Below are 23,285 nucleotides of genomic sequence, written 5' to 3'. Positions count from 1 at the left end.
TTTGCTTATTTTATTCAGTGCATATACTTTGCTTCAGCCAAACAAATATAATCATATCACACAATCTTCTATCTACAGTCACCCATTCCCTGCCTCACCAATTTCCTCAGCATTATCTTTCATTGAGCTTGCATTAATTTTTTTGGAACATTTACTTCTATTGAACAGTTTGGATGGTTAGTATAATATTCCAAGTGAAATAATACACACACATATACGAAAAAAAGAAACATTTCTGAAAACAAATTTATGAAACTTATAAGCCATCAAAACTTTTCTTTATTTTATGTCAAAAAGAAGTAGTTTTGCTTTGCTTTGCTTTCCATTTTTAACCATTCTGTTTCTGCTGAGAAAGTAAATTTCTAATGTGACCTCACAGAAACGCTTTTTTCTTCCTCTTGTCTCTCCACCACCTGCTACCAAGATTGGTGTTCCCATCCTGCTACAAAGAAAACAAGGAATTTCTATCTATGATTGATGGTGAAGTTCAACCAAACAAAGCTACATGAGCATAAGCCCTCCCCTTTTACATAGTAGACAAACAAATAGTTTGCAGCCTAAAGAGAAACTGAAGCAATCTCAAGTGCCACTCAGCTATGAGCTACCACTAAGAAAAGTTTGTGTAAAATCAATAGTTTATGAAACAGCCAGCCATGGAGCAGCGAGAACATTATTCCAGTCCTCTGTGAAATGAAAGGCTGCACAGCTGTGCACAAAATGAATTAATCTCTCAGCCAAAGATCAATAGCCATAAGATTTCCAGCAGGCCTCTGCTCCCTCACACAGTAGCTTTTCCCATCTCTTTCAGTCTGCTTGTTGAGGAGAACGTTATGCTTCTGTGAAACAACTACATGATCTTTTATAAAACTTTCAACAAAATTCAAAACATGGCTGATTATTCTTCAAATTTGTGACTCGCATAAGTGATTATAGAAAGTTCAGGAAACTGAACGTAAGTAGCTTTTTTTTAAAAAGTATTTTTGTGTCTCTGAAGAGAAATTTTTATTTTTCCACTTGATAATACTGAATTAAGAAATATACTGATGTGAATTAAAATTTAAATTTAACTTCTAACTTATATTTATTTACACAGTAAGATAGTTTATAATTTTTAGGGTTCTTTTATAATATGAGAGGGCTCCTTTAATCATATCTAACAAATACTATCTAAAAATTTCTTCATTTATGCCATAAAAGATATAAAAATTTTGAGCTCTAATTAATCGACAATTATAACAAATAAACCTGTGAAAAAAATTTTGCACAGCAAAATTTCAAGAGAGAAAATTAAATTTCAGATTTAAGAGGGAAAATTAAATTTAATTTTATTAAAGTTACTGCAGATAATTTCAATCCATTGTATTTTATTTATTTCATAAGTATGTTCATCAGCAAGTTAGAGTACTAATATAGCTTCATGCACATTTATAAATGTGATAGCTGAAAGCAACCAACCAGTTAAATACACATTAATTGATACTACTAGGTTATTGTTAGCATACTATGAGTAAAGTTAATGGCACATAATTATCTATCTCTTTCCCCTTCACAGATAGTGCTTGCTATTATTAATTCACTGTTCTGTGGACTAGTGCACAGTTGAGCAAGGCCACTGAAAGAAGCAAGTGTGTCGTGATGCTACGCAGTTTATTTTTCACCTTCCTCTTGCTAAGCTTACTCCTAATGTTTGCTGAGGCAGCTAAAGGAAGAGGGGGTGGTCGTAAGAGAGGAAAGACTAAAACAGGAGGTTCAGGATCTACAAGATTTATTTTCTATACCCATCCCAAGCGCAAAGAATATTATGATAACCCAAATGTAGGTATGATTCGGTACTTATGATTTGAGTGGATAGATGGATGATTTGGTTTTTAGATTAAATGATTTTATTCTAATATTAATATTTTTAATATTAATTCACTTTGATTAATAAATTAAATATGAAAAAGTAGTTTAATCAGTGCCCTTGGACAGAAAATTATTTATTATGTATCTAAATAAAAACAATAAGAGAGAGAGAGAGGAGATGCTGTAAAGAGTCACTCATATTTTAAAGATATTTAGACTTTATCCTGTGGAAATTACTTTTCTTGTTACACTGGAACATATACTGTTATATAATGAAATTCATTATTCTCTAACTTTTCCACTCATTATCATCAGCCATTTTCAATCCACTGCAGCGTGAACGCCTCTTCAGGAACTTTCCAGTTCCTTCTGTTTTGTGCAATAGTCAACCATTTACTACCCACAAACTCATGAATTTCATCTGTCCATCACCATTGTTGTCTTCCACATTTTCTTTTAGCTCCTCTTGGATACCATTCGGTTATTTTCTTAGTTTATCTATCATCACGTCTTCGAGCTCTGTGTCCTACCCAAGACCACTTTTTTCCACTACAGTAAATTAAATTAGGGAATAATTCCCCATTTTTTGCATTTAAATTAGCCTTTCAAATTTTATGTAAGCTGGTGCAGTACAACTGATTTTCCTCTGCAATATAATGTTTAGTTTGACATGATCTTTAACTACTTCAGTGTTTCATTTATTTCAATTAAAGTATGCAATTGTCAAGCAGGTGACAACTTTGCATTTTTGAAGACAGAAAAGAAAGTTAATGGCATTTAAAAGAGTTGAGTACCCCCCCCCCACCCAACCACCTAAATTGCACATGCACTGCACTCACTAATCACCATGGAACCAATGATCATTAACCTACTGGCAGGTGGACAAAATTCCTATGCACATGGAGTCATTTAGACTCTTCTAATCTAATCTTGAATTTTTTAAGGTAGTGTTTGTTGTTGGGTGAACTGAAGTAAATGGCGACTTATTTTAGAGTGCAAAAAAAAAAAAAAACAAAAAAAAACACAGGGATTGAAATGATTCCCACAACTGTGAATAGCATATTTAATACATTAACTTATTAAAAATTAAACGCCATTAAAATTACTGCTTTTCATACTATACCTTAAACACATATTAATATTTTAAAGCATAATGACTTTACAAAATGTGCTATTATTTTTTTGAGTATTTAATCCAAACATTAAAGGATCATATTGCATTCACTCAAATAAGGTGGATTAATTAAATAAGGTGATTTTTCACTCAAATAAAGAATTTTCAATCTTAGGTTAGTAATGGACATATTTTTTTTCTTATGTGAAGAGTCCCAAACTAGACTATGGCAACATGCCACGTGAATGTGGAGGTACTGTACCCAACAAAGCTGATTAGTGAAGTGGTGGACATGTTCTCACAGTGTTAATTGTAAAGCTCTGCTGGGGGATTCCCCCAACTCTGCCAAGTTATGTTGTCTGTGTTGAGTGATCAGCCTCTTAGCCCAGTGAGAAGCAGAATGTGCAACTTACTAGTTTCTGACCCACAGAGGTGGGTCATCTATTATTGTCATTCCAAATGCTATTTCACCATATGGGCCACAGTGACAGGGTCAGCAAAAAAAAAAAAAAAAAACCCCAACATTTTTGGTTCTCAGTTATTTTGTAAGATTCTTTCAATCCTATTAACTTTCGATCATTGTCCTGTTACTCAAGACTAAAGAGTCTGAACGAAAGACCCAATTGCAAGGAAGCCCGAATCCAGAGAAAAATATTCCGAGAATAGTAAGGATACACAGCCAGCTAAGCTCTTAGCAGAGGAATCACAGTATTGATTATGATCTTTTCTATCACAGTTCAATGATCTAGTATCTCAATTTTGCTATTATTCTCACAGCATGATCCATCTGTTAGAAGTCATATAACATTCCAATATACAGTACATAGTACATTTCTTAAATAACTGCAATTAAACACACCCATTAATATACACATAGTTCAATTCTTGAATACACAAATTCCAGGTCTTACGAATACAAGTTCTTTACAAACTAGTGCTAACTCTGTATTCCATTCCTACTTATTTATGTGGTATCCAAATAGATAGGCAAACACCCTGCCAAGATTAATGAATATATCTTCAAGTCAACTTCCAATGAGGTATTATCCATACATACAAAATAAAACTTCATTCAAACTAAGACCGAAGGATATTCTAACCACATCCAGTTCCTGAGCAAATATAAATCCAATTTCTTAAGAAAATACATAGTATACATACCTGAATAAATTTCTAAGAGACATCTATTTTTCAACATACATAAAAAAATGTTCTTGTTTATACACCAGCACATCCACCAAGTCACTGGAGTTTACAATAAATCATCAATGCAAATGTTAATTGTATTTAGTAGTCACAGGCTTGAACCCAGGTCCACTCAAACAACGTGTGCTACTGCACTCTCGCTCCTGACCACTCAGCCTTTATGTACACAGCTAAACCCCAATTCATATTAATATGTTTCTCAGCCTTGACAAATCTGGTTATTCATGGCAAGAAGCTCATTTTATGCTGATCCTGCAATCTGTTCGATCACCTGATTGAGCTCTCAAGTAGACAGGACACATTTTAGACCACACAGAATGAAATTATCACTGCTATTAGTCAAACAGGTCACACAAACTGGACTATTCTCTTTAATATCACAATGTGCAGGCAAGTGAACCAATTTTGCACAGTGCATCTGCAGTATGGTCATAGCATATACACACTTACAACAAAGAGCCACCAGACAAACGCTTCAACTTACCAACTAATGAACAACCTTTCTCATGTCTCTAACACTGATCTAATCTCTCTAAAGTTTCCATGATCTAATTCTTTCCTGTTCCAGCCTTATTAACTCTTAAAACATAACCCATGAATCATGTAGAAAAATCATTCTGCTGAACATCAAGTCAGCAAAATTATGTAGATAAATTTCATCAATTAGTTCCTCTTCATTCACCTTGAAGTTAATATCATAGATATCACTTAAGCCTTTCTTTGTAAGCGTACCCCTTTGTTCCTCTCCCCAATCTTGCTGCCCTTCTCTGTACTCATTCTAGCAACTCTACATCGTTTCTAAAATGAGGCCTCCAGACCTATATACAGTACTCAAGGTGTGGCCTGACCACTGCCTTATACAAAGCGATAATCACCTCCTTGTCTCTGCTAGCAAAATTCCTATATATCATTGACAAAACTCCATGACCTGCTCCGCCCAGTCTGCACTGCTCAGAGAACTTCATATCTAACTGCACAATTACTCCCAGGTCTTTTTCATTCTCCACCTCCCTGAATGTAGTACCACAAAGTTGGTACATTTCTCTTGGGTTATTGCTACCCATATAGAGTACTTTGCATTTGTCAATGTTAAACTTTGGTTGCCACTTCTCAGACCATCTGCTTAACTTTTCTAGATCCTGTTGCAGTAGCATACTGTCATTAACAACCCTGCCAGCCTTTGTATCATCTGCAAACTTGGACATTAAGCCTGATTCATTGATATCATTGATAAATACACAAAACAACAATGGGCCCAGCACCGAACTCTGGGGGACTCCACTAATAACATTAGTCCACGTAGAGCAGTGTTCATTTATTACCACTCTCTGCCGTCTCTCACTCAACCATCCCTTTATCCATTGCAGTAACTTGCCCTTAATGCCATACCGCTCTAATTTTGTACAGCAGTCTTCCATGTGCAACAGTATCAAAAGATCTCCCGAAATCCAAGTATATGATATCAGATTTATATTTTGCATCCAGTTCCTTTGTGACCACATCATAGTATCCAATCAAATTAGTCAGACAAGACTTCCTCTTTACAAACCCATGTTGTGTCTGAACTATTACTGCTGTCTTGTCCAGGTGATCCTGTATCACCTCCTTAACCAGTGACTCCATTATTTTCCCTGGAACACAAGTTCAACTAACAGTTCTATAATTATTTGTATCACCCATTGAAACCTCATTGTGAATTGGGGATACATTTGCACAGTTCCAGTCCATGGAGACCTCCCCTGACTCTAAGGATGCTCTCATAATTATGGCTAAGGGTTTGCACACTTCCGTTGCTCCCTCCTTCATTATAACTGGATAGATTCCATCTCCCCAGTGCCTTTTTTATGTTTAACCTCAACAATTTCTCCTCCACTTTGCTCTTGGTTATTACAGAATCACTTATCTGCCTGTTAGAGTTTGATAAACTTCTGGCATTCCCCTCCTTGAATAACTCCTCATGTGTGAATGTAGAGGCAAAATACTCATTCGGTTTATCAGGGTCATCAATAGTTCAACTATCTATGTTAAATGGACCAATCTGATTCATCCCCTTCCTTCTACAGTTTACATAAGTAAAAAACTCTTTGCTGTTTTTCTTTGCGTCCTTTATGCAACATTCTTCTCTCAAACAGCCTTAGCACATTTATTGGAAAACCAAGGTTTAGACAAAGGATGAGATTTTAACATGGAGTCTGGAATAAAGGAATCATTTACCACATAATATTGCCTGGTAACACAGAGAGTTGGCATTCCTCCGTGTGGTGTGGGTGCCACACCTCGACCGCTGCTTACTTTGGTTCACACCTAGGTGATCACCCGCAGTGTGCTTGCACATGGGGGTTATATCCAGGATTACTAACAGTCCTACCATCACAAAGGTGCAAGCAGAGGATTTGGCTGTCACAGACTGGACTTTGCCGAAATTGGGTCCACTTGACTTGAGTGTCACCCGAATATCAGTTCCATCAGCATTTTAGACTCCCAGGTAGCAAGCACAGCTTTTTGGGCATATGAGAGAATGTCTACGACAACCTTAAGGACCTGTTGTAGTAGTAGTAGTGGCATGTGATGCAAGAAAGCAAGTGTATCAGCTTATGCAGCATCAGCCAAAAAAAAAAAAAATCAGTCTGGAGACTAATCACCACTGAGGAGATTGGATTAAGGTATTTATCCTCTTTCTCAGACAATATACATGAGGGAGCATTAATTGAAACTGAGGAAGGTGTGTAGAAATTTGCCTTCAGCTAGAGAGTAACTGATTGTTGAAAAAAATTTTCATCTGGTGTTTTGGAAGTGGATAGTTTGAATGAAAAATTCAAGGAAGAACTAGACAAATTATTAGAGATGGGCAGGTGATGTGGGAAGTTTTTTTTTTTTTTGGAAGATGCTGTACAATGCTTGATTTCTTTTCTTATCATCATATTTCATTACTAATAAATGATAAATAAAGATTTGTATATATATATATATATAGATTGAATTTATCATCCATGGGACATCTGTGATATCAATTAATAAATAGAAGTTCTGCATTTTTTTGAAAAAATTACTTCACAAAAATCAAATAGGCATAACTGCCTTTTTTTTCTTAGTATAGGAGTGCATAGTAGTGTATATGATACAAGAAAGCAAGCTTATACAGAATCAGCCAAAAAAAAAAAAAAATTCCCAAATCACTCGTCTCCCCCTACAATAGTTTTTGTAGTTCTTGAATTTATTCAAACTATCCACTACAAAATCAACACATGGAAGTTTGTTCCAACAATCAACCACCTGTTTGACAGAGTGCAAACTTCCACACATCTATTCTGTAACCATCCATCCTCAATTTGAATTTATCCTCCTCTCATGTGCATAGTCCGAGTAAGAGGAAGGATCCCATAGTGTTCAGCTTACTCATTCTATTCAAAGCCTTATACACATCAATTAGATCACCTTGCAGGTGTCTAGTCACCAGACACTGCAATTTGTAGAACTGACACAGTTCTTGGTAAGTACAGCCCTTTGTTCCCCCTTTGCCACTCTCACTGCCATACTGTGCAGTTCCAGCAGTTTTACATTCTTCCTAAAATGAGGCTTACAGACCTGTATGCAGTACTCAAGATGTGGCCTGATCATTGCCTTATACAATGAGATGATCATCTTCTTATCTCTGCTAGAAAAATTCCTATATATCATTGACAAATCCCTATGAGCTGTTCTGGAAGCTTGTGTGCACTGCTCAGAGAACTTCATATCTGATTACACAACTCCATGGGTCCTTTTCATTCTCCACTACCTTGAGCGTGGTACCACACAGCTGGTATATTAATATGGGATTACTGAACCCCATATGATGTTTCTCAGCCCATCCAACTAATTTTTCTAGATCTTGCTGCAGTAGCATACCTTGAGTACTGTCATTAACCATTCTGTAAAACTTTGTATCATCTGAAAACTTAGACATTAAACCTGATATACCTTAATTAATATCATTAAACACTCAACCCTTGGGACTCCACTAATAACATTAGTACATGAAGAGCAGTATCCACCAATAACCACTCTCTGACTTTTCCCGCTCAATCATACTTTATCCATAACTCCAATCTGCACGGCAGACTTTTACATGCAATAGTATATGGTCATTTGGGCAGATTTCTGTGCATTACTACGGAGCTCGCCGGACGACCCTGCATGAAATGCGTCCGTCACAAAAGCTTTCCTGAAATCTATGTATATTATATCAAAATTATTTTTTGTATCCAGTTCCTTTGTTACTTCACCACAGTATCTAATCAAGCTGGTCTCACAAGATTGCCACTTAACAAATTGATGCTGTGACTGAAGTATAACTGCACTCCTGTCTAGATTGTCTTGCATTACTTTTTTTAGCCAGTACCTCCAATTTATTTTCCCTGGAACAGAAGTTAAGCTAACAGGATTGTAATTACTCATGTCACCCTGTGATGATATAAATGTATCCCCAATGAATTGGGGATACATTTATATATCCTCAAGTCCACAGGGACCTCCCTGGATCAAAATATGCTCGCATAATTACGCCCAATAGTGTGCTCACTTTCCTTGCTACCTCCATTAATATTGGATAGATCCCATCCACCCCAATTGCCGTTTTTATGTTTAGCTTCAACAATTTTTCTTCCACTTTCCTCTTATCACATCATTATTTAGCTCCCTGTTATAGTTTTATAAACTTCTGGCAGTCTCCTCTCTAAAGAATAGCTAATGTGAATGTAGATGCAAAATATCTATTCAGTTTTCCAGCAACTTGAGCAGGAACATCAAAAGTTTGTTTTCCTTTATATAATAAATATTAATGACGAGGAATAATTGCTTCAGTTATCCTGTATTCATTCTTAATATATTTATTGTTACAAGGGAAAAAAATCATTTTTTCTGAAATTTTGACATGCTTTTAATTTGAAACAAGCGATGGACACACAATGTATATTACTCGATTTTCAAATATGTTTTAAATAATTAAGTTTGTTTATACTTATTTTCACTATACTTGGATGTGCTATCCAATTAATTTCAACAATCTTTTCGTAATGGCTAATTTCATATGTCAAATTTCATAGGATTCTATTAGAGAAGCAAAGCTGATACATTATTACAATACAATTCAATTATCACATGAAATCCAATAGTAACATTAAGAGCATTTAGCTCTACTTTAAATTAATCATGATAACCAGCTAATGAACTCCTCATTCCCCTTCTGTGAAGAGACACTAGATTCTGTAATAGCAGTTCTGTAATCCCACCACTACTATCAATACTTTTTTCATCTTTTCTTTTATTATTAAAGAAAAATGATTTTTTTAAAATATGTTTTAATGAATTTCACAACTTAAGTATCTCAACACTTCAAAACTTTCAAACATCGGATATTTTGAAAATTTATTTTGCAGATAAAATTACAAAATCAATTTTTAGTTCTTAATTCTATTCTTTCTCTGCGCTGTCACCCTCCCTTCCCAACCAGTTTTCAGTTTCTTTTACATCAATTATATTCAGGATATCTACTTTTTTTTTTATAGGGAGCACAAATAATTAAAGCATCTCATTTTGACTATGAATTTCTCCTTGGTCATAAAATAGTTTTTATCTGTGTTGCTAAAGGAGATCCTCGACCTCGTATTACCTGGTTTAAAGATGGTGTAGAACTTTATGCTCATCCCTATTTGCAGGTAAGTATCACTATTCACTAATATATAATTAATCCTAGCATGTTATTTAACATTTCAAAATCAACTTTCTTTGTTTCAAAATTATTACTGTATTTCTGTATTTTCAAATAAATATACTAATGGGATGATAATGAAAATAAAGCTGAAAACTTTCTGATTATATTTTCAGCCAAGATATGACTTTAATTTAAGAAAAAGTTTATTTTTATAGAAAAGCACACCAACAATTAACAGGAAAAATTTTAGAAAATATTGCTCATTTTTAACTCAAGAGAATACAAATTAAAAAAAAAAAAAAAAGAAAAAGAAAAAACTCTTAGATATTTGTTTATCTAATTGAATTCTATGACTTGTGGCAACATAGACTAGCTAAAGAATGGTGATGGCCAACCATGTGTGCTTGGTGTCCACTTTTTCCCCCCATTATAATTGGAGAATGAGAGGATAATACAGACAAGGTGAAATATTACTGTATCAGGCCTCCAGGACACTTATTAAGACCAAAAGTACATATAACAATCTGAAAGGGCTTCAAAATTATTTAAATAAAGACAGTACAAAGAAGAGACTAGTGAGAAGGGAGGACTGGAGGGGTAAGAAACCACAGGATAGAATGACTACATAGGAAAATGGACAGATGGAAAAGAGAACACTGAGTCTCAAGATGCATGAGCACATTTTTTATCATATATTACTTTTACAAGAAAATATATTAATGTACCCCTTACAGGCTGAGAATCTATATTTCTATAGAAAGAGAATGCAATTATTTTACATTTCTTCAAGTTTTGAGCAAAACTTGAAAGATAAGTGCCTTTTAAGTCTCCTCTTCACTGGCCCGAATCTCATTGGCATAATACTGTAGAAGCAGGAGAGACTGCTTCTACAGAGATGGGATACACTTAAATAGGAAGGGAGCAAGAATATTTGCTGATGCTATCGAGGCAGTGTTAGGTGGGTCGGAAAACTGCTAGCTAGGGGGAGAGACAAAGACTAATAGATTAACAGTAGCCACTGGCAGAGGTGAAAGAGATTCTTGCACTGCTTCTATTGGAATGAGCAGAAGCCTCAAAAACAAGATGCAGGATATTTCGGAGACTGCTGGGAGTCATTGCGGTACAAGTAAACACATGGGTTGTGTTAGGGTAGCTAAGAATAGAAACAGGTGCATGTATACTTGCGTGTAAACCAATGCTAGGAGTTTAGTAAATAAATTTGATGAATTTGAGGTATTGCTAAAAACATCAAAGGCAGATATTGTTGGGATATCAGAGACGTGGTGTCACACAGATATAAGGAATGCAGAACTGGAATTTGGAGAGTACAACATCCACAGAAAGGATAGACAGGATAGGAAGGGAGGAGGGGTTATGCTATTAGTTAAGAAACACATAAAATCCAAGGAAGTGAAGCCAGTCGACATTGCTGGACAGTGCAGTGTCGAGTCAGTTTGGTGTGACATAAGCATTGGGAGATCGAAATTGAGAGTAGGAGTGTGCTATAGGCCTAATGACTCTGATGAGTACAATAAGAAACTGTACAGGGAAATAGAGTGGGCCAGTAAATCAGAGAGTCTTATAATGGGGGATTTTAATTTCTCAAATATTGACTGGAATTTGGGGGCTGGTCACTCACACGCTAGCAAGGCTTTCGTGGATTTATTGGATGATTGTTTTCTACATCAGCATGTTCGGGAGGCAACTAGAGGGAGTAATACTCTTGATTTGATGATCAATAGTGATTCTTCATGCATTAAGAATCTGCAGATAAATGAACCACTAGGTGGCAGTGATCACAGTGTGCTGAAGTGGGATTTACTCAAAGAGGTAACTACCATTAGGGGTAAAGGGAAGGGTTATTGCTTTCGTAAAGGCAACTACGATGGACTGAAACAGTATTTAAATTCTATACAGTGGGACCAACTGATAATGTTACCAACAGCAAATTCAAAATGGGAAGCATTCAAAGAACTTATCTTGGAAGCTACTAAGCTTTACATACCAACTAAGAAATATTGTTTAAGGTTTAGGCCAAAATGGATGTCAGATGAAATAATGAGACATATGGCAGAGAAGAAATATGCATGGGATACATACAAATTAACATGTGACACAGAAATCTATGATAGATACAAGTTCATCTGTAACCAAGTTACAAAGGAGGTTAGGCAGGCGAAGGCAGATTACGAGAAATCTTTGGCAAGGGATGCAAAGAAAAACAGCAAACAGTTCTTTACTTATGTAAACTCTAGAAGGAAGGGGATGAATCAGATTGGTCCACTTGATATCGATGGGTCAACTGTTGATGATCCTGCTCAGGTAGCTAACAAACTAAATGAATATTTTGCATCGACATTCACACATGACGAGTTATTCAGCAAGGGGAATGCCAGAGGTGTATTCAACTCTGGCAGTAAGCTAGAGAATCTTGTAATAACTGAGAGTAAAGTGGAGGAGTAATTGTTGAAGATAAATACAAGAAAGGCACCTGGGGTGGATGGGATCTATCCAGTTATATTAAAGAAGGCAGCAAAGGAAGTAAGCAAACCCTTAGCCATAATTATCAGAGCTTTCTTGGACTCAGGGGAGGTACCCACAGACTGTAGATGTGCAAATGTGACCCCAATTCACAAAGGAGGATCAAAGGCTGACACTAGTAATTATAGATCTGTAAGTTTAACTTCTGTTCCAGGAAAATTAATGGAGGCACTGGTTAAAGAAGCACTGCAGGATCATCTAGACAAGACTTCAGTTATAGCTCGGACACAGCATGGTTTTGTTAAGGGGAAGTCTTGCCTGACCAATTTGATTGGATACTATGATGCAGTCACAAAAGAACTGGATGAAAGGAATAACTTTGATAATATATACTTGGATCTTAGAAAGGCTTTTGATACTGTTGCACATGGAAGACTGCTGCACAAATTGGAGCAGTGCAGCATTGGAGGCAAATTGCTGCTATGGATAAAGGGCTGGTTGTTTGTTGTTTGTTTGGTTTTTTAGGAGCATTAGCAACTAAGGCCATATTTCTCTGGGATATGCGGTGGTTATTCCCTGACCTTTCCGCATCCTCCATATTTGGTGGTGACGGGCTCAAACCCCGTTCTAATCAAGAAGCGTGCGCTACGCACTGCTGCTCCTTCCCACCTGGCTACGGAGGCGACAATAAAGGGGTGGTTGAGGGGGAGAAGACAGAGTGGTAATCAATGGACACTGCTCATCATGGACTAATGTTATTAGTGGAGTCCCTCAGGGTTCAGTGTTGGGGCCATTATTGTTTTCTGTATTTATAAATGATATTGATGATGGTATATCAAGCTTAATGTCCAAGTTTGCAGACGATACAAAGGTTGGGAGGGTTGTCAAGGACACTACTGACACTATGCTGCTGCAACAGGATCTGGAAAGGTTGAGCAGATGGGTTGAGAGGTGGCAAATGAAGTTTAACATTGACAAATGTAAAGTACTATATATGGAAAACAGCAACCCCAGAGCAACATATCAACTCTGTGGTACTACACTGACAGTGGTAGGGAATGAAAGTTACCTGGGGGTGGTTGTGCAGGCAGATATGAAGTTCTCTGAGCAGTGCAGACGGGCTGCAAGAGTAGCTCATCGTGTATTGTCAATGATATATAGGAATTTTTCTAGCAGGGATAAGGAGGTGATTATTCCCTTGTATAAGGCAATGGTCAGGCCACACCTTGAGTACTGTATACAGGTCTGGAGGCCTCATTTCAAGAAGGATGTAGAGCTACTGGAACGAGTACAGAGAAGGGCAACAAGATTAGTGAATGAAACAAAGGGGTGCTCTTATGAAGAAAGGCTTAAGTTTTGCAAATTACAGTGTCTGGAGACTAGGCACGAGCAAGGTGATCTGATAGATGTGTATAAAGCCTTGAATGGTTTGAGCATGCTAAATGCTGATGGGATTCTTCCTCTTGCTCAGAATAATCACCTGAGAGAGCATAAATTCAAATTGAGGAAAGACAGATGTAGGATAGATGTGTGAAAATTTGCCTTCAGCCAGCGGGTGGTTGGTTGGTGGAACAGACTTCCATCCCTTTTCGTGGAAGTTGATAGCCTAAATAAGTTTAAGGCTCAGCTGGACAGGTATTTCGAACGAACAGAGGGGTGAAATGGAAATGGTTTTTTTTTTTTTTTTTTTTGGCTGATGCTGCATAAGCTTGCTTTCTTGCATCAAATGCCTATGCTGAATATAACCTATGCTAGGTTATATTCAGGACCTTGGCTAGTAGATGATTAGATAATCAAGGTCCTGCTGTAGTTTACTGAAAGTTAAACATTTGGAGAATTAAAAACTAACTGAAGTATATATTCAAATACTTGCAAACTAATTAACTTGGAGGCAACATTTATTACTTTTTTTGATTCCTCTTTCGAGAACTATCATCAGGTTAGGTTAACAATTGACAGCTCTTCCTTATTCCTGACTAACCTCAAAAAGTTTAACATTTAATAAACTAATTAATTTTTATCCTAAATGTGATGTAAAGTGTTTTCTGTTTCATGCAATATAGATCAAGGTTTAGCAACCTACAGCATGTCAAAAATAATGCACAAGATGATTTTGAATGGTGTTGATATTGTTAGGAGAGTTGTAAGAAACACGGACAGATATGTTAGCAATATAATTTAATTTTAAAGTGAAGCTTCTTAAATGAATTTTGTAAATCTTTAATTATTTTGTGTTCTTATTTTTGCAAAATAATGGTAAGTACTTTTGTTATATATATATATATATATATATATGGAAATGAAAAGTACACATGGTGCCTGAACTACAAGAAGTTTAAGGAATAGTCAAAAGTGGAAGTGAAGTAGTGGTTAAACAGGTGAAAGAATTTGAAAAAACCTAGTACAAAAATGAACTGGGACTGAGGAAGCAAACAAAATACAAAAAAAAAAAATAAATAAATAAAATAATTTGTACAAAAATAAAAATGAAAAATAATAAATAACAAAGAAATAAATAAGTAAATAACACTGTATTCAGATATGGGAGGGTAATTTTAGCAAGAAGTCAAATCAAGAGATGGCAAATATGCAAAATCTGAATATAGTAAATGAAAATATGATACATAGCCAGGAAATGTGTCACCTCTAGTTTCACTAGCAAATGTGTTGCATTCTGTCCTACTCCTGAGGATGGCCTGTCAAATTTCACACAGGAGAAGCATATTTTTGGCACCGACTTGTTCAATTCATCTTTCTTAAACACGAAAGTAATCTGCATATACTAAATTACATCCCTTCTTTCTCTAAGTGCAAGGATAAACGTTGTCTTACCTGTCCTGCCATGGATAACCTTGAAACCTCCCATTGCCTTAACTCCACCCCTTTTTAGTAAAACAAAAAATGTTATCTACCTCCTAACATGTAAAATTTGCAACATCAAATATGTAGGACAACAATCTAATTCTTTAAACATCAGAATTAAATGGACATAGATCAAAAAGTAAAAATCTTTCTTTATGCAATAACAATGATACAGACCTTTTACTGCTCCACTTCCATCACCATAATTTTAGCAATGCTATGATTAAAATCTTAGCCATCATAGAAGATAACCACAAATGTGAGTATTAAGAAAGCATCTTTATGTGTATTCACAAATCACTGTACCCACATGGTTTAAACAATAAATTGTTCAATAAAATTGTCTGCAGCAATAGATCCTTGAACACCGAGTACTGTATCTACAAATTATTTAACCTTAGTCATATATTAAAAAATAAAATTCACAGACATGCTCGTGGTAGCAAGAAACAAAAACCATATAAAAATATCAAATTCAACTTCTCTAATATCCTAAGTTCATGGGACCATACTACACTTGATTTGCATAATATTTACCAATTCCTTTTTAGCATTAAAAAGTCTGTTCTTAAAGCACTTGTCTCATCCAGCCATAAATTCGAGTTCACCAATATACAGCTTAAACACATAATAAAAGACATCAGTCTCTAGAAATGGAACCATTACTTCTCACTGCATTGAATATTGTAACATTATATTTCTCCATAAATGGTTTGACAATATACCTTGGTCATCTACAATAACCTACTGCCTTTCAACAACCGCTATAAATTTGATATACATCATCGTTTCAATTATGACCCTCCATTAGGTTTAGGTTTAAAATTCTGCAACTACAAACAACTTTCCACTAATTTAGGTAATATATCACTTACTGATCTCCCATGCCATTGCAATAATCCAGTTTATGCTTCTTTTGTGGATCAACATTATGGACATATCATAACTGGAAATCTAAACATTATAAATAACAATAATCTAAAAACAGCTAAGAGTAAAGGGTTCAAATTCAGACCCATTAACCAAGTTAATCTTAATTACATCAACAAAAAAATATATATCTGGACCTTACACATTTTGCCAACAAGCTTGCTTATAAATATACCATTCCACATTCTATCAAGACATCAAAAAAGGTATTACCAAGTCCTACAAACAAACTTGACAATAACTGCTACACTGAAATCTGAAAAAACATATTTTAGAATTACAGGACAATCTTATTATCACCCCAGTTGACAAAGCATCTAACAACTTTGCTATCTTTTGCAAACAATTCTACTTCAACCAACTAAAATCTGAAATAGAGAATAGCTCCACATATATACCATGCAGTCTCAATCCTGCTTCAACAATAAAAAAGCTTATAGCTTTACATAAAAAACTGCACACCAAAATACAAAACTCTACCCTTCCCTTCCTTTATATGATAGCCAAATTCCACAAACAACTAGTAGGTTTCAGATTCATAACCAGTTCCAGAAATAGTGGCTGCTACCTACCCTGCAAGCAATTCTATAGACAGCTCAAAACCACCTTCAGCAATCTTACTACTACCTGGATTATTAACAATAACCAATCTGTTTTAAACATTTTTTGATCTATAACTAGCATTGAAACTTTCGATTTCACCAACCTGTTCACTTCCATCCCACTTAACTTATTGGTGTTTGTGCTAAAACAACTGTTCAACAAATACTATGAGAAACTTAATATTCACAAGAGTACTTGGGACAACCTTGTCAATTTTTGCATACTCAATAACTTTATTTTCGATGGCAAGCTTGCATACAAATAATTGGAGTTCCCATGGGTTCACAAATTTCTAGCCTTGTCTCTAACCTGTTTTCACACTATTACGAGGAATTATTTTTTACTAGCAATCCCAATCATAAATTTTTAGCTTTCCAGTGTGTTGATGACATCTTAGTTTTAAATTCCGACTTTGAACGCTTAGCTGCAGATATTTACCCCTCTGAACTTAAAACTCAATAAAGAAAATATTGATAATAGCACAGCAAACTTCCTTGATCTGAAAATTACACTCTGCAATGATGCAGTTCCTCATCTTATTGATGTTTATGACAAAAGAAAATATTTTAACTTTGAGGTCATTTAACTCACAAATTGGCAATCTAATATTTCCAATAAAATTCACAAAAATTCTATTTGTATTCAAGCTATCAGACAACTATTAGCCAACATTCAAGCTATTAGCCAACATATGCAGTAACATATCCTTTTCAGCAAAGCAATAAAAGTTTTTTATAACAAGCTTTTAAATAATAATATACCTCCCTTTTTCATCAAATACTGTTTCAGTATAGTTTCTTCTACAATTAAAAATAAATTCAATTTCAATTTACTTGGCACCTGTCCATGTTAAAGGTATTGTACAGTTGTATATTATTTGGTGGGATTTCCACTACTTAGTTAGTAATCATTGTTCATGACTTCCGTTTAAGGTTCTTTCTCGGAATGAGATTACTGTTGCTTTACTCTAGTTTTTCACACGTTTAGTTTGAATTCGTCCTTTCTACTTTTCGGAATCCTGTACATTCAGCTTTTTATTCCTGGACTTATTACGTGTAGTACCTTCCCTGATAACAACCGCTAGATTTGGCACTTTGCTTCTCTGACACTGGTCTCAGATCTACTGTTTGTATGGTAGCCTTGCATCATTTAACCAGGCCTTTTATTTGGTGGAATAAATTTTATGTATGGATACAAAAATTCTTCTTCTTCTTCAAGGTTTTTAATTCTGTTTCCATCAAAGTTTTTTGTCATGCTCTTCAATGGATTCACTAAACCTTCAATCAACCTCAGATGTAGCCAAACTGAGCATTTCTCTTTCTACAGCGGTTTGTCATCTTGGAGCCGTAATCTATAAACCCTGTTCTCTGATCATCTAAATTTTACCAGAATTTTATCTCCTGTAGATTGGAATTATTCTTCTTCTACTTTCTGTTTCACATGTTCCTTCACATATTGGTATGCCTGCGGCTTTTTGTCTAGCATTTCATGTTTTTAGGCCATCTTTCCCACTTTTTTTTTTTTTTTTTTCTTTCAATGATGGGGGTCATCCCTATTTGTTTCTCTAAATCTATATAACATTGTTTCTCCCTTTTGCATCTTAGCTGTGTACATCTCTCCTCCGCTCGACTTAATGACTCCAGGTAGCGCCCACTTTAGCATTAGCATTAGTAGAGGCATATGATGCAAGAAAGCAAGCTTATGCAGCATCAGCAAAAAAAAAAAACACTCCCATTTCACCACTATGTTCAATCCAAATACCTGTCCAGCTCAGCCTTAAATTTATTTAGGCTATCAACTTCCACAACAAAAGATGGAAGTCTGTTCACCAACCAACTACCCGCTGGCTAAAGGCAAACTTCTACACATCTATCCTACATCTGTCTTTCTTCAATTTGAGCCCTCTCAGATGATTATTCTGAGCAAAAGGAAGAATCCCATCAGCATTGATCATGCTCAAACCATTCAAGGTTTTTTTCAAGGTATTCACAATTTATACACCTCAGAGATCACCTCACAGGTGCCTAGTCTCCAGACACTATAATTTGCAAAACCTAAGCCTTTCTTCGTAAGAGCAACCCTTTGTTCCATTCACTAATCTTGTTGCCCTTCTCTGTACTCGTTCCAACAGCTCTACATCCTTCTTAAAATGAGGCCTCTAGACCTGTATACAGTACTCAAGGTGTGGCCTGACCATTGCCTTATACAAGGGGATAATCACCTCCTTATCCTTGCTAGAAAAATTCCTGTATATCATTGACAAGACACCATGAGCTACTCTTGTAGACCGCCTGCACTGCTCAGAAAACTTCATATCTGCCTGTGCACTTTTAATTTTGGTTTTGATTTCCCTTCTTCTCTACAAGCCTATGGTATTAACTCCCATTTTACTAATGCTTGCTTATACCAGAACCCTTTCTTTAAGGTTGGGCCTTACACACCCAGTAAGTTCAATATTTTAATGACTTTTTCTACACTTTTTATCTTTATACAGTAAACCCTCGCTATTCGCGGAGGTTACGTTCCTGAGAAATACCGCGAATACCGAAAATGCGAATACTGAGTTATGGCTCCCACAGTAATAAAGGTGTTCCGTTCCAAAGTATGAAATATAAGAAAAACTAGTCTAAAATCTGGTCTATGTATGTATTATATGTACCTTCATAATATGACTATGTACATAGACAGCACATAGTGAAATGCAAACATATGGCATCGAAATGAAAATAAGAAACAATTTAATATTAAATGTAATATTTATTAGAAATTTCAAGCAAATCTTTCAAACCAGCGTCTTTGCTAGCTAAAAAACTTATCCCAACAGTGCTATCACCAGTTTCTCTAAAGTGTTGATAAAGGTGTTTTGCCTTTTCACGAATGATGAGTGAACGGAATTTTATTTTGAGTTCGGTCTTCTATCCACAGATTTAAAGCTTTTTCCATTTTTTCTAATTTAACATCACGAGTTACAGAGCAAATTTTTGAAGCAATTAGCGTGTTTTCACGGACACTACGGCGGATTTTTCTTCCGATTTTTTGATTGATCGTACTGTTGACTCATTGATTTTATAATGTTTTGCCACTGAGGAGACACTTTCACCATTAGAAATTTTGTCTAATAACTCAATTTTATTTGCTAATGTCATCGCCTTCTTTGATCTTTTCACATTTCCCTTGTTATTCGTAGCCTTATTTTTGTACGGGTTAGAAATAAGTCAGTTTCTTCCCTTAACACACTCGAAAAAGTCTGTTTTACACTGCAAAACGTTAGATTTATCACTTTTGTAAGCATATCAATTTATAAATATATCAATTTATAAATTGATAAATTTATTCAATTTATAAGCATATAAATTAAAAACAAACGACGAAACCTTCCATGGCAAGCGCATAACACACACGCTCGTGATTTTGTCACCCCCCCCCACCCACTGAGCGCTGTTTTGACCGGGAAAGATAATTTTAGCCACGCCCATGTTTTTTTATGGGGGAAAATGTTCACGGCGCTTTAAAATTCACATTTTTTTTAGGTTTTATTTTATATTAAATCAGCGACCACGAATACGCGAAACCGCGAATACAGATACAGCGAATAGCGGGGGTTTACTGTACTGTCTTTTTCTATTTTTTTCCTGTTCGTAAAACTATTAGTGTAATACAAGGGTGATACGAACGTTCCGTCTATCCTCAATCCTAACACTATTTTTGCCTTCTTTTGACCATCTTTTACTCCCCTTCTCCACCCCAAGAATTTTACCATTCCCTATACCATTTGCTTGTTCACACTTTTTTGATCAAATTTCTCTGCTTTATATTTGAATTTGAATTTTCAACCATGTTAATTTAATTACCTTTCACCCCTTCCGCACTTCACATACATTTGTATTATATTTCACATTACACTTTTGTAAATTTGTATTTATTTTAATTTACATTATTAACTTAATTTTTAAACTGAGTAGGGACTACTTTGATAAAGGCTGCATATATGCACCCCCCTTTTTTCTGATACTACAGACAAGTTTAGAAATGCAGTGCCTGATACATGGTCAGGAGTAGTCCCCTGATGAATTTACTGGCTATGCATCATATTTTCATTTACATTCGACCTCTTGCTAAAATTGCCCTCCCATATCTGAATACAGTGTTATTTACTTATTTATTTCTTTATTAATTATTATTTTTCATTTTTATTTTTGTACAAATTATTATTTTTTATTTTTTAGTATTTTTTTGTATTTTATTTGCTTCCTCAGTCCCAGTTCATTTTTATACGTTTTTCAAATTCTTTCACCTGTTTAACCACTACTTCACTTCCACTTTCGCTTTTCCCTTAAACTTCTCTTAATTCAGGCACTGTGTGTACTTTTCATTTCCATTTTCACAGACACTTTATTTATTTTACAAACTACACATTATTTATATCCTTTTGCTTCCTTTACTGCTGCACTGCGTGTTTTGGAGCATTAGACATACAATAACTTTTGTTATTTTCCTTTTTCTGCTTATTTTGCTTCTTAACAGTTTTATATTACTACTGTATATGTATATACATATAGTAGTAATATATAACAGATCGGGTGGCAGACTGATCTTTCAATCGACTCGCCTTTACGGTGATTTGTCTAGTGATCGAAATGCAGCAATTCCCTGACCATTATTGGCCTTGTGGTCCTCTGTTGGGATGGGGCATAATGGTCAGTCTGTTTTTTGTTTATTTTTGTTTTATTTTATTGTAGTTGGTTTACATCTCTGTTGGTGATATTTCACATAAATTTCCGTAAATTTTCCCTATCTCTGTTTACATGGTCACAGTACCTGAATATCCGAATGACACTGACATTTTAGACAGTTTCAAAAAAAAAAAAAAAAAAAAATCAAATTTAAGGAACTAGTGACAATACCGATGACAAAAGAAGGAAAATGAGGACAACAAAGGTATTAAACCTTCTAAGCATGAATTGTTGGCATCTGGTGAAAATGAAGTTAGAAAATTGTTATTTAGGTTACAGTTAAATGCAATTCGTGGATTTTGGGGGTACCTAATTGAAAAGATGGTTTCAGAAGAATTGAAAAATTTGATGGATGCTCTGAAATTCACTGTCAATGAAATTCACCAATTTCATTGAGTGAATGTGAACGAGGATTTTCACAAATGAATTTGATTGTCAGCCCAACCAGAGTTTCGTTGATGACAAAAACAGTTTCTTCACTACTGTTTCTTAAAATTGTATGCCCAACGCTGACCTGCTTCAATCCAGCAAAATATGTTGATTCGTAGCTGCTTTGGAAATGTCATTCAGCAACCGACACACACAAAGAGGAAGAAAAGAAGTCGGCATAGGTGTTGGATGAAAACTTAATAAAAATTTGGAATATTGTACAAAAACTTTTATTATACAATTATTTTTACTTATGTTATTTATTTTTGCTTATTATTTTTATGGGCCATAGTCTAATGAAGGACCCTTAAAATGTCACTCGGTTGTCTGTCTGTCCGTTCACCTGTCACAGCATTGTATCTCTGGAACTACTCAACCTACTGACTAGAAATTTTGCATGGCTTTGCACATCAAGTGGGCCAACATAACATCATATTGATCATTGTTGACAAAACTTTGTCTGAGAAATGAAGGGGGTTAAAATGTGGGGAGATAAAAATATTGTCAACAACCTATAGCTACACCGCTGGAAAGAGCTCAACGAGTATGTTTAAAATATAATTTTAAAATATTTTTAAAATTAAAAATGGTGGCACCAGACAGGAAAATGTGAGTAATTTTCATGTCCCCCTCTCTATTTCCATCGCAAACGGAGCTAAAAATTTAAAAATCACATTAGCCATGTGTTATGCGATGCTTATCAAGGGAAAAACTATTCTGATTGAAATCTATCATTTATTTTTGTGTTAAAATTAAAAAAACCGATTTTTTTATTGCACTTCGATGCGCGCTTCTTTGTACTAAGTAACTCTCCTTTTGGTGACAAAAAGGTTGCTAAATAGTTAATAATTCTATAAAGGTCATTTATAAATTTTGCGACCAGAAGTATTTTTAGCAATTTTCAAAGCTGGAGTTGTTCCGGCAAGGAGATACTCTGAGAGCCAGCGTTGAGGCAGTGGTGGTGGAGCGGCGCCTGCGTGGAGTCTTGCACGGCCCTCACATGCCAGTCGCTTCTCCCCCTAGACTTTAATCGCTTCTCTAGGAAGAAGTCAGAGTTGCTTCTCCCACCCCTGGCATTCACAACAACTGGAAAGACTCAAATAGACAACGTTTTTGTTATTTCCTAAGTTTTAGGCCAAGCCAGGATAATAGAAACTTTTTTCAGTTACCATAAAACTTTCTATTTGAGATACTACACTAACGACCATTCGTATCATCCTGAGTGTCCGGCACTCAGTAGTTGACCGATTTATTTACTTATTTTATTCACATTTTACCTATTTTTCTATATATACTTGAATAATTAATTTATACTTAATAAACTGTGTAAATATACTAAATTTGTTGTTCTTATTCCTAAAACATTACTATGAAAGTAACAATATCAGGA

At 35.3% G+C, this 23,285-nt stretch overlaps 2 protein-coding genes across 6 annotated transcripts in view; one reads left to right on the top strand and one right to left on the bottom strand.

Annotated features, from left to right (window-relative positions):
* The window catches only part of LOC150085184 (uncharacterized), a 116,823-nt gene that overhangs the window by 46,159 nt on the left and 47,379 nt on the right, over window positions 1-23,285 (bottom strand). The gene's annotated exons all lie outside the window — the stretch shown is intronic.
* Window positions 1-23,285, top strand: part of LOC150085185 (immunoglobulin domain-containing protein oig-4-like) — a 302,327-nt gene that overhangs the window by 255,173 nt on the left and 23,869 nt on the right. For 2 of the 3 annotated variants that reach the window (XM_090373076.1, XM_090373078.1), the window contains exons 1-3: window positions 891-952; window positions 1,553-1,815; window positions 9,712-9,861. In XM_090373076.1, the coding sequence (XP_090229202.1) occupies window positions 1,636-1,815; window positions 9,712-9,861 (330 nt within the window). In that variant the 5' untranslated portion in view covers window positions 891-952; window positions 1,553-1,635. Of the gene's footprint in view, window positions 1-890; window positions 953-1,552; window positions 1,816-9,711; window positions 9,862-23,285 lie in introns of those variants that run through there. The other variant, XM_090373077.1, reaches the window with a different exon arrangement.

This window comes from Mastigoproctus giganteus, chromosome 5, assembly GCF_048544385.1.
Source record: "Mastigoproctus giganteus isolate SK-2022 chromosome 5, ASM4854438v1, whole genome shotgun sequence".
NCBI classification, from domain to species: Eukaryota; Metazoa; Arthropoda; class Arachnida; order Uropygi; family Thelyphonidae; genus Mastigoproctus; species Mastigoproctus giganteus.
The sequence above is the reverse complement of the archived record's forward strand: the minus strand, read 5'-3'. Positions and strand labels throughout refer to the sequence as shown.